This window comes from Microcebus murinus, chromosome 10 (assembly GCF_040939455.1).
Source record: "Microcebus murinus isolate Inina chromosome 10, M.murinus_Inina_mat1.0, whole genome shotgun sequence".
NCBI lineage: Eukaryota > Metazoa > Chordata > Mammalia > Primates > Cheirogaleidae > Microcebus > Microcebus murinus.
This window is the reverse complement of record NC_134113.1, coordinates 77487931-77506445: the sequence shown is the minus strand read 5'-3', so window position 1 is coordinate 77506445 and position 18515 is coordinate 77487931. Positions and strand designations below refer to the sequence as shown.

Genomic DNA, 18515 nt, shown 5'->3' with positions numbered 1-18515 from the left:
TGGAATGAAACAGAAGGATGGAGAAAGGTGACAGCTTTAGATGGGGTAGATGGGGTAATGACATTTGAGCTAGAATGGAAATGATGAGAAGGAGGCCGCCATGAGAAGCCCTGAAGGGAGGCCATCTAGGTAGTGGCAGTGGCAAGTGCAAAGGCCCTGTGGTAGTGGAACCAAGCTTGTGATTATAAACAAAAGGTGGCCACTGCAGCTAAGTAAGGAGAAAGCAAAGCTGACGGTGCAGAGGTAGGTCAAAAGAATCCTTGTGAGCCATGATAAAGGGCAAAAATGTTATTCTAAAAGCAAGAGAGAGCATTAGGAAGGTTCGATCATGTATTATTTAATATGCACCTTGTTTTTCACATTCATTTTTCTATGTGCCAAACCACTATTTCCCACATTCTTCATTTCCCACATTCTTTCTACAAGCAACACGACTCAGACACCCATAGAACTGGTGAACTTAACCCCTTTCACAACCAAAAGTTTTCACTTTGATTTTTGGGGGATTCTCCCTGGGAATGTATCTATGTTTCTATGATAAGAGAATGTATTGATTAGAAAGTGGTTTTGCCTTAGGTAAAACTTACTGGAATGTATCTATTCCTTGAATATGATATTGGTTGCACAAATCTAATTATATTCTAGGCAGCATTTCTGCGGTCTTTCAAGATGATGGCTTTGTGTATTTGGGCAGCCAGTTAAGTAAAGTAAGTGTCTTCTGTTAGTATATCATTTTAAAGATACGTATCGATTTACACACTTTTATGACTATTGTAGTTATATTCTGGTAGAAGGCAAACATCCAAGATGTTAATAAATAATCAAATGAAATTAGAGGTGCTAACAAATTCTATAAATAATAATAAACACAGGCTCGATATTAAAGACGTGGGTTAGTGCGAAATCACAAATGAACTCTCTATTAGGACTATAACACACAGGTGGGAATAAAGGAAACAACATAATTATGCAAAAAAGTAGAAGGCCTTTCTGCCTGCATTTTAAAACCATGTTCTAAAAACATCAGAAAGCTGCTTCATACTTAATACAAAGCACTCTTAATAGAAATGAGAAAAAGATTTCTCAGCTATCACTGAGATTCAATTAGAACATGCAGGAGAAAGGCAGGAGAAATAAAATCTAATCCCCAACAAATACTGGAGATTCTTTATTCTTTTGTCAGCTCTATGATCTACCTCTTGGGGAGACACCCACAGCCATATATTCCAAAGGAGCCCAGAAAGCAGGTCCCCAAAATATATAAACATTTAGCCAAAAGGAGTGATGTCACCAGGTAGGGGCGTGTGTGTGTATGTGTGTGTGTGTGAGTGCGTACGTTTCCTTGTCAAAAGAATGAGTGTGTTCAGAGCAGAAACTGCACGTGCCCTCAGCATGCTGGGCCCAATCCCTGGCTAAGACTAAGAGGAGAGCGAGAAAGAACCGTGTGTGCCAGACCTTGGTAGACTGAGAACTGACACCAGTTAGGACATGTTGCCCCGGGGAACCTACAAGGGACTAGCGGTGTTATAACCAAACCCCAAGAGATCTGGCACTGTCAAGCACAAGGCAGTGCTGTAGAAGGGGGAGGGGACCTCAGCACACTCCCAGAGGCTGAGCACAGTCAAGGATGGCACATGTCACAGGACACGATGGGACTAGGGGTGCCAGGCAACCTCTGTAGACCTACTGATTTTTTCTGTTGATTCCAATCTCTATAAAACAGCATTGCTTTTATGCACAGAGTGGTAACCTGTGTAGCAAGCATATTTCTCCGGACTCAAGAAGAGAAGTGAGGACAAGTAGAGTCCATGGAGCAGCCTCTCCCACCCCATGCCCACTCCAGATCACTAACATAATCCAGGGCCTAATACTGGGAGCATCTCCAACATTGCCTCCAAGTGCTTGAAGGTCTGTCATTTCACATGTTGGAACATAATTTGTCTCCCAATAAAATATGAACAACTCTACCTACTTTATCTTGCCATCTTAAAGCAATGCAATGAAGTTGGGAGAAATAATTCTAGTGACAGCATTTCCATTGGAAAGAAGGATATTTATAACTAGGATTATATTAAAGGATTTGTTTATATTGTCCCCTTGCTCCTGGTCCTTGCCATATTATTTATCTCCTGGCTAATGTTTATTCATTCTTTTTGGACCTTTCTTAATCTTGAAACAGAATTTCAAAGCCAAAATATTTAAACACAATCTTCCTAAAGCAAATCTTTTTTTCTTGCCAAAAAAACTTTCAAACTACCAACAGGCAAAGTGTGATGTCTAAGGGCCTGGGGTTTGCATACCCACTCCATTCTTAAAACTATCATCTTGGACAAGTTACGTAAGATCTCTGTGCCTCCACCCCTCATCTTAATTCAGTATTAACTGAGTGTTAGTTCATGAAAAGTACTTATAACTGAGTGTGATACAAAGCAAGCACATAATAAATACCACTCACGATTCCAAAATAACCTCGGCCCTGTATGTTTGACATCCCAGACCAAGGCTCTACGTGGCTTAGCCTGCCCCGCCCTCCCACGCCTCTTCCACTCCATCCTTCCTCACAGACCACATTCATCAGCAAAATTTCCTGATGACACATTCATCCCTCAAACGTATTAAAAGAAACATGGGATGATAATTCACCAAACAATAATTAATTCTAAACAACTTTATGTTAAACATTTACAGTATTGAACACAATGCAAAATATTATATATTTTTAAGATACAAGTGAGACTTAAATTTCACTTGCAGTTGGCAACATCTAGCCGTATCCCTCAATCCACCTGGGTTCCCGGGCCTCTGCAGTTGCAGATTTCCTGGGGCGAATGTGCCCTTTCTAGCATCCATCATCCTCGCTTCCTAGATCTCTCTTCCTAAAATACCCGTCCCCATACAATTTATGAAAATGATTCTCATCCTGCTCTAAGACTTCCTCCTCCAAACATTCTTCCTTGGCTCCCACAGCCACAGCTGAGCTCCCCCACTTGTGAATCCCCATCACGCTGTCTCTTCTCTCTTGTGTCCCCTCATGTCCTCACCCTGATATTTCAGATGCACACGTTGTATCTTTTCCCCCCAGACAATAAGCTCTTTGGCAGGTACGTGGTGATATTAGACCTCACAAAAAAAGTTCCTCAAGCCAAGAAATGCTTCATTCCTCTTTACATAATAAATGCAGTATGCCTCCCCTGGCCAGCAGGAGGTTAACACCACCCACATGGAAGGACCCAGTACATCCTCTCCCGATAATTCTAATTTTATAGGGAAGAATAAATACATGTCAGTTCAAAAAATACTTACAGATCATTTTCGCGTGTCGCCAACACAAAACATTTCGTTCCAAAGTGAAATTTCCCATTTCTACTTTCCATATGCTTTAGAAGAGTAACCAAAGAACTTGGCCCATACTTTCAAGATGACACTGAGTGAAAAATGGAGACCACCCTCTGACCTGATTTTTCCGGTAGTCCTGCTGAGAATGTCTCAGTACGCGGTAGCAGAGCCGCAGCATGTACTTGTAGGGAGCGTATCTTTGGTCCCCCAGATCTTCAAGTCTCAGCATCGAGCCTTCTCCTGCTTTCTCCTTGAAGGGTGCTTTGAGAATCCCAAACACCTATCAGGAACAAAAAGAACCACCTATTCTGATGAATGAAGGTGCGTGCTTTGCAACCTATTTTAATTTTTTTTCCAAATAAGAACACTGACTCAAAACACTTATGCAATATCTGAGTAGTATGTATTAATGTAAGGGTAAAAAAACAAAACGATTTAGGATAGAAGACCAACATATCAAAGAACAGAAAAATACGGCTGCAATGATTCCCTAAACAGGATGACAAAAACATTATTTAAATAAAATGCTTAATTTTGTTCAGAAATTCTATTTTTTTTAAATAGGAAATATAAAGATAACTTGTCCCAAGTGACATGAACATATTGATTTAAACTAAAATACAGTTTGATTTCCATAGGCTTTATAGTTTCTGCTATTACTTTCTGTAACTTTTCAAAACCAAAACAATATAAAGAAAACATGTTATTTTTCATCTGAAACTGACACCAGAAAATTGCTTCCAAACAGTGCTTCCAAACCTCTTTAGAAAAGAGTTAATGTACTATTTTTGGTGCATAAAGAGGCGGCCAAGTCAATGTAACAAATGTAACAAATAAGGAGCCACACGGGCAGCTGGTGGCACCCAGTGAGCCAGACTCTTGTAAGGTTAGCAGTTTGGAAGCATTTAAAAAGCACTGAAGAATATAACTCTTTCAGGCAGGAAGACAGCAGGTAGGATCACCTGGAAATGAGTCGGTAGGATGAGTAATAAACAGTCTGTGAAAGCACATGAGCATTAATAAGAGAAAGCAGAATAGAAAGGAATTATCCTTAGGAGTTCATTAACTATGATATGAATTATTCTGTATTTCTGTATTTCTGAATGAATTATTCTGTAATTCTGTATTTGCTAAACCTTGAACTTTATAATACTGAAATAAAAGAAAGATTTGCTATATGTTGTTTAAAATAATATTAACAAATCATTCAAGGTTCTAAAAGTCCTTAAAATTATATGTTTTATATAAAAGAATTCCAAAAATAAAGACTCTGTCCCATTAAATTTGTAACCTTTATTTTTTATTTGAGGAAAATGTTTATTTTATATTTTCAATCAGCTATAGATATTAACAATATGTCTACTATTTTGCTTTCCCAACTCAGTAAGAACATGTGTATTAATAACACGATTTTTATGTTTTAAGTATCTTCCTTAAGTCCATACTTAACTAATGCAGAAACCCATTACCTTAAATAGCAATTTAACAGAATGAAAAGAACATGTAAAAGTAGGCATGTCCATATGTGCCTATGATTAATTTTAGGAAGTGAATTAATTTACTGATGTGTTCTGAACAATTTCAAGGAGACATAATATAGGAGCAGCTCTATACTTTCAGAGAAAAAAACCAGAATACTGTTTGGAGCACTTGCGAGCTGATGAACAGACTGCCCTACTTTCCTAGAAGAAAAGAAAGAAAAAAGTAGGAAGCAGATGGAGATGGCAGTTTCCAAGTTCACCTGGAACGTCTACCTACAAAGTTTTCCAGCCTATTTTCTGGAGCTAGTCTGACCATGCAGGTTCCTTTAGAGGTCTATGGTAGGCTGCCTCAAGATGGCCCCAATATTCCTGCCTCCTGGTACTCACACCCTCATGGAGTGCTCTCTGTTTGACGGAGGCTGGATTTATTAACCTGATTCTAACAAATAGAACACAGGAGAGTTGATGGCGCGCTACTTCCATGATTAGGTTATAAAATGATGGTAGCTTCCACCTGAGTGCCTTCTCCACTTCTCTCTTGGATCCTTCACTTCACTAAGGAAAGCAAGCTGCCTTGCCTGGAGACAGCCCTGCAAGAGGCCCACGGGGGTGAGCTGGGAAGCAGAGGCTCTCCCAGTTGAGCTTTGAGATGACTGCAGCCTCAGCCAACACCTTGACTGAAGCCTAGTAAAAGACCCTGAGCAAGAACTGCCCACCTAAGCCGCTCCTAGACCCCCAGGCCACAGAAATTGTGAGATAATAAAGGTCCGGTTGTTTTTAGCCACTAAGTTTTGGGGTCATTCGTTATATGGCAATAGATAACTAATATGAGGACTTTCCCGATACTATAATTCAAAAGAGAAAATATGAAAATTTAATACATGAAGAAAAACTCACCTGTGCCAATATGTTTTGTTCTCTCATTAACTTTTGACGTTCTCGGTTTGGCTTAGTGACAACCACGTCCAGAACTTCTTGTCCGTTATTAGGCACGTCAGCGACAAAGAAGATGAGGTCTTCCAATAACTTGGTTACAAATCTACCATAAAATGGAAAGGAAATGCTACTCTACAGTCTGCTTAATTTTGGAGAAAGTAATTTTGTTAAACACTAAGAACTGAAACCCTAGAAAACGAAGTATTTCGTAACAGAAATTCTTTAGTTGACAAAAAAATAATAATAATAGCTAATGCAGTTATGGTTTACCTAAACTTTTACAAAGAATATCCCTTCTGCAGTTCCTCCAATGCCCACTCCTGTCTCCAGCACTAATCAAGCATTTTCAAAGACTATTATGAAATAAAGCCACGTGAGCCCCAACGACAGATGACTTGGTAGAATGACACCCCCCAGATGCTTTTCCACGAATGGCCAGCGAAGCAGAATATTTCTGCTTAAGGGAGAACAGTTGCACTTCTAAATTCCTAAATTCAAATCTTTTTTTAATTATTAACTTAAACTGTATTTCTTAATCCTCAACACATTTCAATTTAGACAATGTACAGAAAAACGTAAATGATCTGTGAATAGAAGCAGAGTAAGCAATCCTGTGCTCTGAATTGTCATGAAAGTATTCAATGAGCTACAAAAATCACAGTATTTGAGAACCACAGGGCAATGTTCACTTTTAAATCATATTTTGGTTATTATTATAACTTTTACTTGAACTTCAGTGACATTTAGTACCTGAAGTGTCTTAAAAACCCTTCCTCCCTCACTTTTTCTCTTCCTCCTTCCTCTGCCTGCTCTTCATTTTCTACTTGTGTTGGTAGATTGAGGGAGGGACAGGAGTTCAAATTATTACAAAAATGGGTAAACCGATTAGAAATCTGTATTGGAAGGGCTAAGGGATTCTTTTAAGTTATTATTTACGGTGAAGCATACAGCTTGTTAATTATTCAATAAACACAGGTGGGTTTTTTGGCATAAGACAAAAGCTGAACAAATATTTAAATTAGTTTTATTTGTATACAGCTAGCATAACCATTCACTGTTATTAGCATGGTCAATCATGATCACACCAATAAGAAAGCCACAATTTAAGAGCTTCAACTATTCCAGAAAAGTGCAGGATGCATTCAACTGGAAAATATCTGGATCCTTTTAGCCAAGTTCAAGGAGGGAGGGAGGGAGGGAGGGAGGGAGGGAGGGAGGATGGAAGGAAGGAAGGAAGGAAGGAAGGAAGGAAGGAAGGAAGGAAGGAAGGAAGGAAGGAAGGAAGGAAGGAAGGAAGGAAGGAGAAGGAAGGAAGGAAGGAAGGAAGGAAGGAAGGAAGGAAGGAAGGAAGGAAGGAAGGAAGGAAGGAAGGAAGGAAGGAAGGAAGGAAGGAAGGAAGGAAGGAAGGGAAAGAGAGAGAGAGAGAAAGAAAGAAAGAAAGAAAGAAAGAAAGAAAGAAAGAAAGAAAGAAAGAAAGAAAGAAAGAAAGAAAGAAAGAAGAAAGAAAAAGGGAGAAAGAGAGAAAGAAAGAAAGAAAACATCTTGACCCTCCTCTATCTCCAGATTTACCTCCTGAAAGAGAATGCACTTTCATAGAGCCAACTAGGCACACTCATAATCAAGAATTTAGCTACCCAGAAAAATTTCAGCATATCCCCAAGGGTCATAAACTCCACTCCTGAATTCCAGGGATCCTATGTTTTCTTGGGGTGCCCATTTTAAATTTCAACCCAATCTGTTTCTTTTGGAAAGTGTGTCTAACTGATAGGATTCACTGACATAGGTTTAATTTAATCTCTGAAGGCAACACAGAAATGTAAAACATGTTTCATGTGCATCTAAATGTGGTATGAACTTCTTTTGTAATTGTGATTAAATGTCTTCTAAATCATTCTGTTTTCTTAAAACAATTCTATTGAGCTCAAGTTCCTTTAGCAAACTGAAATTAAGGTGAACCCCTGTTGCAATCTTCTCAATACAAGTCCAGTTTGAGCATAAATATTTCTATTTTCTTTCTAAAATTATTAATAGTCTTTTGCTCTTGCTGTTTCAATAATTGTAATTAAATGTTTAGATATGTAAGAGGGGACAATTTTTTGAGCAATGACAGATGGTTCTGCTTCAAACTCTTCTAGATGCCCTGACAACTGGTGATAGTTAATGGAATGATGATGACAAAATTAACAGTCTTGATTGACAACCACCATACTCCTTGCAGAGCCCACCTTCTCTGAAGATGATGCAATGGAAGTCGGGAAAGCCCACCTTCTGTTTCTACCTCTTGACAACCAGTATAAGAAAGATGGGAGGGAGAATATCTGCACATAATTAAAACACACTGAGGCACTTTTCTCCCATGAGAGGAATAAAGAAATATTAATAACTTCAAGTTTTATAAGAAAAAATATAGAATTAAAATGCATGATAAGAGGCCGGGCGAGGTGGCTCACGCCTGTAATCCTAACACTCTGGAAGGCCAAGGGGGGGGAGGATCGCTTGAGGTCACGAGTTCGAGACCAGCCTAAGCAAGAGTGAGACACCGTCTCTACTATAAATACAAAGAAATTAGCCAAACAACTAAAAATAGAAAAAATTAGCCAGGTATGGTGGCATGTGCCTGTAGTCCCAGCTACTCAGGAGGCTGAGGCAGGAGGATCGCTTGAGCCCAGGAGTTTGAGGTTGCTGTGAGCTAGGCTGATGCCACGGCACTCTAGCCCAGGCAACACAGTGAGACTCTGTCTCAAAAAAAAAAATAAAATAAAATAATAAAATAAAATAAAAATGCATAATAAGAACTTAAGGATAATTACTAAGGAATAGAAATATGACCTAAAACTTCTAAATCAGTAGAGGAAAAGGTAAAATGTGGGGAGGGGGAATATAAACTTTATCAACCTAATAGAAATCAAGAAAGAAATGAAAGGAAAAGAAAACAAGCGACACTAAAGAAAGAAAAACAAAAACAAAATAAGAATGAATCCAAATACATTTATCAATGACAAGGTAATTAATCTTGCAAATTAAAATAGATGACCAGCCTGAGCAGGTACGAGATCTCATCTCTACAAAAAAATTGAAAAAAGTTAGCCAGGCGTGGTGACGCACACCTGTCGTCCCAGCTACTCCAGAGGCTGAGGCAGGAGGATCACTTGAGCCCAGAAGTTTGAGGTCGCAGTGAGCTGTGATGAGGCTACTGCACTCTGGCCTGGGTGACAGAGTGAGACTCTGTCTAAAAATAAGAAGAAGAAAAAAAAAAGAAATAGACTATCAGATTAGACTTTTTAAATCCTGCTTTCTGCTGCTCACAAGAGATAGAACTAAAGCAAAATGACTAGGAAATCTGAAATAAAGGAATATTGAAAATGCAGCATCAGTCAAATACTAGACAAAAGATAGTTGGTGTAGCCAGTGTAGCCACAGTAATATCTAACAAATAAAATTTAAGGGAAAATGATGTTGCTCTAGGAAGCAACATCAGAAAACCATCTGACCTGGTGATCACATATCGGATGACCCCTATTCTATTAACAGATCCTAAGCTTCTATCATGAGGAATTAGAAGCGCCCCTCAAAACCATAAGTGGCTTGAAGACATGGGTACGGTCTGTGACCTTCACCACCTCATTAGCACCACATAGACCTAGTGCCTGGCACATACCAAGAGTTTAGTAATACTGAATCAATCACATCTCTGAGCTCTAGATGCTTCAGAGGAACCCCCACACTTATTGTGTATCCTCAGAGGTAAAACATGGTGCAGAAATGTTGGTTAAAGATTGCATGTGTCACTTTCTCAAGCCCTGAATAGCAGTTAACACCCCTCTATTTTCCCTCCTGCCAACATATTCCTACTGCTGTCTGTTTTGTTGGTGCAGCTATGTAGAATGAGACCCAAAAATTCCACTGAAAAATACCAAAGGTTGAGGATCTTGGAGCAAAACACAGGAGCTGTGACTCCAGAGTCTATTCCTGGGGTGGATGGAGGGAGGGAGAGACAGAGACAGAGAGAGAGAGAGAGAGAGAGAAGGAGAAGAAGAAGAAGAAGAAGGAGGAGGAGGAGGGAAAGGAGGAGGAGAAGGAGAGAGAGGAGGAGGAGAAGGAGAAGGAAGAGGATGGGAACAAAACAGGCATTCTAACACCCTCCCTTGGACCTGGTATCGCTCTTCCTGGTTTTGAGTAAAAAAAGAATATTTAATAATAACTTAATTCTCCACTGGGGAAAAAGTCAGAGTTATCAATTATTTTCAGAAAAAAAAAGTTTACATTGATTTCTAAAACTAAGAAAATAATATAAATGTATTCAATTCTGCCAGTAAGCTTGACAGTCCTGACAGGCAGCTCTCAGTGAATTTTGATGGCAGGTAGCTTTTCTGAAATTGCCAAATTAAGATTAATAATTGCAACTTCATGTTTCTCAGGAAAAGCCTTCTTTTTTCTTTATTGTTTTTCATTCCAGAACAGAAGGGAAAGAAGCAGGGGAAATGAAAGAGCATGCTCTCTGTTTAGTCCCAGTCCACCAGCTTTCTCGGAATCACCTTGAGAGGTTAAGATTCTCTCCTGCGGTAACCGAAGAAGGGGGACTTGCACAGGGTTTCAACCAGTGACTGTGGACCGCCCATAATCTGAATCTTTATTTGTCCTTTTCTTTAAGGAATATCTCGGTGCTTAGCAAGGGAGACTGCAAAGATCAGAAAGTACCTGGAAACAACTATTTTCAAGCCAAGCTACCATGGGAAAAGTGAATATTCCACCAGATTTTAATTTGACCATTTTCACTCCCTCACCATGATCAAGAGGAATCAAGTTCCCACTTCATTCGGAAGCAGATGTGCTGCTAGTGAGAATGTTCTAAATACTCCCAGTCATACACTTGAGGTTTACTGCAAGAGTTGACAATTGACTCTTGATGATTTCAGAGGCATTTGAAAAAGTTACTAACCTCCTTTCATTCTGAGTTATCGTGCCATTTTCCAGCTTTTTGACTGTGGTCGCCAGCACTTTATTTGCGTCGTTGGCAAAGTCTAAGTCTCGGACCTCAGACAGAGGGACGGACACAATGGCAAATGCTTCTTTATCTTCCTTTGTTTGGCAGGTTCCAATCTGAAAAGTGTTTTTCCATAAGATTAGTTTTTTAAAATAACTATGCAATATCCTTGGAGGACTAACACATCTAGTACTGTTTAAGAAATACAAGACAAGAGTAGATGACCCAAACATAGGAATTCCGCATGCATTCGTCTACTACAAAATGCTGTAGGGACACAGAGATTCTTCATGCCCATTTCCTGCCTTGTTCTCAAAGCCCCACTGAAAACATATCCCTTTCACACTTGCCCTCTGCCTCAGCCTCAACAGAGTAATTGCACTCCTGGAGTTTTCTCCTCTTTCCACACACTCCTCCCAGTTGTTTGATGTCTATGTTGCATCCTCTTCCATCACATCCTGCTGCAGCCAACCCACTTAGTTCATCTACCAAAGCAATTGGCAAACACGTGTGCTTGATTAAATTAATTGCTACAATCTCTGATATTGGTGAAGACAGATTTTAAGGAACATGTCACACAGAATGCCTACCCTAAATCCTATTCACACAGTATTTGGCTGACAATTAAACCATCCTCAGTAACATTTACCTTCAACATAACAGGTCTCTCTTCATCGGTGTCTATGGGGATACTAGTACTGGTTACCCACGTGTTGGTGCATAAATGCCTTAACCGAACGTAAGAGTTCCTAAAAGCGAAACAATATAAAAAACAGATTATAAAAATTGTGCTTACAAATTCATATATTTAACAGTTTCATACATGATAAGAACATAAAAGAAAATTAGTAATTGACCCAGGATCCCTCTGGTTTAAGAAAAAATTCCGAATTATAGACTATTCCAAAGCATGTAGCATTAATACCTAGGCCACTTTGGTTCTCAAAGTGTGGTCCTTGGACCAGTGGCTTCAGCATTACCTGGTAACTTGCTAGAAATGCAAATTCTAAGATGTCATCCCCATTCACTAAACCAGAAACGATGAGAGGAGCCCAACAATGAGTCCTTTAACAGGTTCTCCAGGGCAGTTTTGATACATGCTAACCTGAGAACATGGATCAAGTAACCACTCAGTTAAAACTGCTGACAAGTGGTCCTTTTTGTAATTTAATTATCTGCACGTGAAAGTCTACACAGTCAATTCGCATTATTTGCGGATTCTGTACTTGTGCATTCTCCTACTCACTAGAATTTATCCATAACCCCAAACTCAATACTCGTGGAGCTTTGGGGGTCATTCAAGGACATACACAGAGCGGCAAAAATTTGAGTCATGCAACAGAGACATTTCCAAGCTGAGGTAAAATGAGGTGACACTCTGCCTTCTTACTTCAGCTCTCATACTGTGCACGTATCCTTTCTGTGGCTTTAGTGTCACGTTTTTTCATATTTGGGTGCTTTCTGTTGATGACTTTGATGTTTAAAATGGCCCCCAAGTGTAGAACTGAAGTGCCGTCTAGTGTTCCCAAGCACAAGAAGGCTGTGATATGCCTGGCCGAGAAGATACTCGTGCTAGAGAAGCAATGCTCAGGCATGAATTATGCTGCTGTTGACCAGGAGATCAATATTAATGAATCAACAATGTATATTAAATAGGGAGTCTTGGCCAGGCGCGGTGGCTCACGCCTGTAATCCTAGCACTCTGGGAGGCCGAGGCGGGCAGATTGCTCGAGGTCAGGAGTTCGAGACCAGCCTGAGCAAGAGCGAGACCCCCGTCTCTACTATAAATAGAAAGAAATTAATTGGCCAACTAACATATATATATATAATTAGCCGGGTATGGTGGCACATGCCTGTAGTCTCAGCTACTCGGGAGGCTGAGGCACGAGGATTGCTTGAGCCCAGGAGTTTGAGGTTGCTGTGAGCTTGGCTGACACCACGGCACTCACTCTAACCTGGGCAACAAAGCGAGACTCTCTCAAAAAAAAAAAAAAAAAAAATAGGGAGTCTTTATACAGAAACACATAAAACAAGGTTATGTATTGATTGACAAAAATGCTGCCACCAGAAGATTGCAGGGACCTAACCTTGTATTTCCCCTAGGAATAAATAGTTCAGTACTTGCTAATTCTACATACCATGCATGAATAACAAAAATTGACTACATATGAACTGTGAGAAAGTACCTGAGAAAGGACACCTGGAACTTGATCCAACTCAAATATTATCATTTTTTAGTAAATCTTTCATTATTATCTTTTTTTAAAACAGATATGGGTATAATGTCTATGAAAAGAAAAGCACATTACATACTCTGCCTTCATGTTGCTTACAGCTCAGTATAAAGGCAAGACATAACTACTGTGTTTCCCCGAAAATAAGCCCTAGCAAGATTTCTAAGCATTTGCGCAATATAAACCCTACCCGGAAAATAAGACCTAGGGATGGGCGTGGCTACGCAGCGCATCTGCACAACCCATGCATTTCGTCTCAGAGCGGTGAAGAAGACGAGCAGCCCTTCTCATCTGCCCCATGAGAGCTCTGTTGCTTGACATGAGAGACTGGGGCCAATGGTTCTAAAGGAAATAGAGTCACAAGAAATCCAGGATGGAATTTGGGGTTTGGAGAGTTATGATGATGTTCCAGAAGAAGACGATGACTTAACTATATTTGAATAAATGTAGATTGTTGTACCATACTTAAAAAAAATAACACATCCCCTGAAAATAAGCCCTAGGGTGTCTTCGTGAGGAAAAATAAATATAAAACCCTGTCTTATTTTCAAGGAAACACAGTATGTCAAATAGCATAAGCTAGAAAGCATTAGGGCCAATAAGAGAAAAGCAAATAAAATGCCAAGTGCCTCAGGGAAAGAGATTCACTTAGCAACATGGTTCTGCTCCTTTATAAAAGCAGATAAAATAGAGCCTTTTTAAGATTCCCAGGTGTCCCAACATGCAGCAAAGGTTGGGAAACACTGCTCTAAGCCCTTGAAACTTAAAATCTAGTCCCCAAACCAACAACATCAGCAGTGCCTGAGAACTCCTTAGAAATGCAGGTTCTCAGGCCCCCATTCTAGACCAAGTGTATCAGAAGCTGCATTGTCATCAGATCCCCAAGTGATGCAAAGTACAACTCGGAGACCAAGGCAGACGGATCGCTCAAAGTCAGGAGTTCGAAACCAGCCTGAGCAAGAGCGAGACCCCCGTCTCTACTAAAAATAGAAAGAAATTAATTGGCCAACTAAAAATACATAGAAAAAACTAGCAGGGCATGGTGGCACATGCCTGTAGTCCCAGCGACTCAGGTGGCTGAGGCAGAAGGATCACTTGAGCCCAGGAGCTTCAGGTTGCTGTGAGCTAGGCTGATGCCACAGCACTCACTCTAGCCCAGGCAACAGAGTGAGTCTCTGTCTCAAAAAAAAAGAAGAAGAAGAAGAAGACTTGATCTATCAATTAATTCAAATCTTTTCTCAAACATCCTAACTCAGGCCACCTCTGAACAATCTCACCTAATAGAACTTTCCATACCCTGCCATTTTTCTTCAGAGCATTTTTATGACCTGACCTTATATTTTACATTTATTGGTTTGTTTACTGCCTGCTTCCCCCATTTGAAAGCATATAACCAGTCTGTTCACTGTTGTCTTCCCCATGCCACAGACCAACACCTGGAATGTCATCGACGTTCACTGAGTATTTGTTGACTGAACGACTACATAAATGAACAGATGGATGGATATGAATGAAATGGGGGAATTTGACCTAATAAAAATAAACAACAAAAGCATAAATAGAAATGCTTTTAGATTATTTTCCATTCATTATAATAACCAAAGGCTATACAAGTTATGAGAATAAATGATTCCTATAAATTTTTCAGAGTTTCTTTGGTCTTACGCATTTTAATTATGTATAAGAATAAAACAAACTATGTTAATCTACTCACAAAAGAGGCACAATGCTTCACACACTTGTTCTTCACTGATGAGGCTTGCTCCCTTGATATCACAAAAATTACATTAACATTATGATTTTCATTCCTTACCTACTGGTATAATTATTCAAAGAAACATTTTTTAACTGTGTTTTTTCTGTTTGTTTGTTTTTTACCTTGGAACCAGACAGTCAGCTCTCTGAAGAGTTGTGGCATCCAGCTCAAAAAGGGATGCAATGTCATTTCCATGTGGGACAGAGACCAAGGTGTACATGATCTTCTCCCCCGCCTGGCGTTTTTTCTTTGAAGTTGGAAGGTCTCCATCTCTCTGTTGAGGAGGTACAGAGTTATTTACTTTTGTCCGGCTTGATACTGAACCCGCCAATTAATCAGAAGATAAGGTTTAAATCCGCATGTCACTACAATGCTTCACTGGATTGCTGAGGTGTCTATTTCACATCATCCAGATAGAGGAGCTCAGGCCTGGCAGCCTTTGAGGTAATTACTGTCAACAGTGATAAGCTGCACACTCCCAGGGTGGGGGGGTTGATCTGCACACGTCATCAAGGCTAACAGTCACAATAGTTAGGGACCCTCCTCTCGTTCCCTTAAACCTATTCACAAAGTCCTAGTTTTGACCATTCCACAGGTAAAACAAACACAGAGAAGAAGCAGTATGTTGAATCCTCTAGATTGCAAAAATTAAAGAGCAAGCATGGCAGTGTTTGGAAATCTGTGCCTAACTCCCAAAACATAAACAGAGCATTAACTTGGAGAGGAGGAGAGTCATCAGCAACATTCCCATTCAGTTCATCAGCTTGTTCTATCAGATCCAAGAACATACTATAATTGCATACAAAATGAGATAAAGGGAAATCACACACAGAAGCCTTCACGATGATGTGAAACTTGGTCAATACTCCCAGCACACCCTACCATTTTAAGCAGGCAACAACACAAAATTAACAATTATGTCTTTTTTACTTGAACTCCCCAAATTCCCAATGCCCCATGGAAGAAGTAGATGCACAAGAAACCAAAATGCAACACAGCAAATGCAATATAAGCTTGGTAATTAAGTAGATTAAATATAGTTACTTATACATATTTATTAAAGCAATTGAAATTTCAAAATGAGAGAGAAAGAAAGAGAGACAGACAGACAGACTTGTCAATATCCCATCATGGGAAGGTGCATGAAACTGAGGGAAGGGAGGGATGCCCAAAAGAGAAACACAAGCAATCTACACCCATCAACAAGCATTTACTTAATGGTTGCTGTGAAAACAAGATATTACACTTGATCATTCAAAACATTCACTTGGAGTCCCATCTTCCCCCTCACCCCAAGTTCGTGAATATCATTTTCCTCAAGTCAGAAAATCTTTCAGTTTCATTTCTGGTTTCTTCTGTGCATGGTGCACAAATCGGTGGCACCACTGGACTGTGAGTGGACAGAGGTTCCTAAACAGGAGCAGGAGCATGATCTGCTAAATCTCACATGACCCAGCATCACCTGGTAGCGGTTGTCATCTTTGACTTTCGAGTCTTCCACAGAGACCAAAATTCAGAGTTAAATGAAAGCAGGGGTCCGGCAGCAAATTCTACCAAAGTGGTTTGACCGCCATAACAGTTGTTTCTCATCAGTAAATGTTAACTCTGTTCAGGGATCAGAAAAAGGCATACTTAAAATGCCACACGTAATAAGAGAGGGTGGGTATATAGGGAAGGAGAAAATGCAGAAACAGAAAGCAAACTATACTTCTGAAATGACACAAAGCTTCTCATGATACCAAAGCCATTTGCTTGGCTGTTCTCATTAATCTCACAACTAAAACTTGAGAGAGAGAAAGCTAAGCATTCTCATTTCCACTAAACAAAGAGATGAGTGCAGTCACCTATAAAAGATGATGGATGAGGGGAGGGTAGGAAGAAAGGGAAAAAAGAGGGAGAAACAGAGGAGGAAGAAGGGGAAAGGATGAGAAGGAGAGGAGGTAGGGAGAAGGTAGGGAAGTGGAGGGAGGAGCAGTGAGTGGTGGTAGTGAATGCTCAACTCTAAATTCAAATGGCCACGGCCTCAATCCAAGCTAAATAAAGCCAGAGGCCTGGAGCCCTTAGACACTGAAGGAGTCACTCCTCAAAGAGAAAATATGAACTCATGGCTAAGAACCTTCCTCAAGTCTTCTGAAAAAATTCTCTTGGGTCATAGGTCATGAGACCCACTTTCACAGTGATTTGCATTAAAGACAAGGAAGTCAGAGAATTAAAGACAAAAGCTATGAGGGCCCCAAACACCCTCTCATTCCGCAAGAAGAAAGTCTAAATATCTTCAAATAACCCAATACTAGAGTAGTCCGTCCAGGCAAATGGGTCAGAGAGATTGGCTGCCGAGGTGGCCTAATAGCTTAGGATGATGGAATCTCAAGCTTGGAAAGGGTTTTTAGATATTACCTGTGGACTGAAAAGACTTTTTCCCAAATAAATCTATGTCAGCAGCTAATCAAGTGAAATTCTATTACTTGAAATTTATTCCTTGGTTTTTAATTATTCTTCATAGAAATTTAGACAGCCCTTTGTACAGTTCTGCCTATTTCCTGCATTTCAACTCTCACAATGGATTGGGAGCAAGATCCTAAAGGAAAAAGAACCAGTTGGAATGGAATGGTAGAACAGGGAAGGAAGAAGAAAATGGAAATTAGTATGGTACACTAGAAGAAAAACAGAAGTTTGCAAGAAAAATGGCCTATGGTCCAATGTCACTTCAAGTTCCTTTCATTGGCAGGGAAAATACAATGTCTAAAATATGTGTAGCCTAGTAAGGACTAGGAGTTAGATATTACTATCCCATTTTACAGGTGAGCAAACGGAAGCTCAAGAAGTCAAGTTTACAGAATACTCATGTGGTAGAGCTGAAAAGCAAATCCAACTCCAGCTGATTCCATAGTCTTAACTACACAGTGTCCCAAAAGTCTCCATACAAAGAAAAAAATTTGTAAAATTTTGTAATGAATATTTTGTAAATAAAGGTACATTTAGTTACAAGTCCCCATTTTCCCTATGTATGACAACTTTTGGGATACCTTATATTACGCTATAGAGAAAACATTATAATCAAAAAGGCTCCCAGAAAACCATCAGCTAACAACCTCGAAAAGATAAACATAACTGACTCTACATAGTTGCCTTTTTTGCTCCACTTTTGTGACTGCCTTTTCCTTGGAGTTATATATATATATATAAGACTGGCTGGGCACAGTGGCTCATACGTGAATTCCAACACTATCGGAGGCCCAGGCAGGAGAACTGCTTAAGGCTGAGAGTTTGAGATCAGCCTGGGCAACATAGTGAGACCCCATCTCTACAAAAAATTAGCTAGGCATGGTGGCACATGCCTGTAGTCCCAGCTACTTGGGAGGCTGAGGCAGGCGGATCCCTTGAGCCCGGAGGTTTGAGGTTGCAGTGAGCTGTGATCATGCCACTGCACTCTATCCTGGGCAGCAGAGTGAGACCTCATCTCTTAAATAAAGATTAAAAAAAAATAAAATCAAGATGCCAAAAAGCCCAGGACAAAATGGCTTCACAGGTGAATTATATCAAGCATTCAAAGAATACCAATACTTCTTAAACTCTTCCCCAAAAATAGTAGAGAGAATACTATCAAAGTCATTTTATGAGGGCAGTATCACCCTAATACCAAAGCCAGACAAAGACACTACAAGAAAACTACAGGCCAATATCTCTGATAAATACAGATGCAAAAATTCCCAGTAAAATACTAGCAAACCAAATGCAACAGCACATCAAAAAGTTTATACACCATGGCCAAATGAGATTTATCCCTC

The 18515-nt window shown here is 39.9% G+C and overlaps 1 protein-coding gene across 1 annotated transcript in view; it reads right to left on the bottom strand.

Annotated features, from left to right (window-relative positions):
- The window catches only part of ITPR2 (inositol 1,4,5-trisphosphate receptor type 2), a 467092-nt gene that overhangs the window by 320303 nt on the left and 128274 nt on the right, over nucleotides 1–18515 (bottom strand). Inside the window, exons 11-15 of the mRNA XM_012739535.3 lie at nucleotides 14850–15001; nucleotides 11387–11486; nucleotides 10693–10853; nucleotides 5715–5856; nucleotides 3455–3616 (exon numbers count right to left, since the gene is read on the bottom strand). Coding sequence (XP_012594989.3) covers nucleotides 3455–3616; nucleotides 5715–5856; nucleotides 10693–10853; nucleotides 11387–11486; nucleotides 14850–15001 — 717 coding nt within the window. The remainder of the gene's footprint in view (nucleotides 1–3454; nucleotides 3617–5714; nucleotides 5857–10692; nucleotides 10854–11386; nucleotides 11487–14849; nucleotides 15002–18515) is intronic.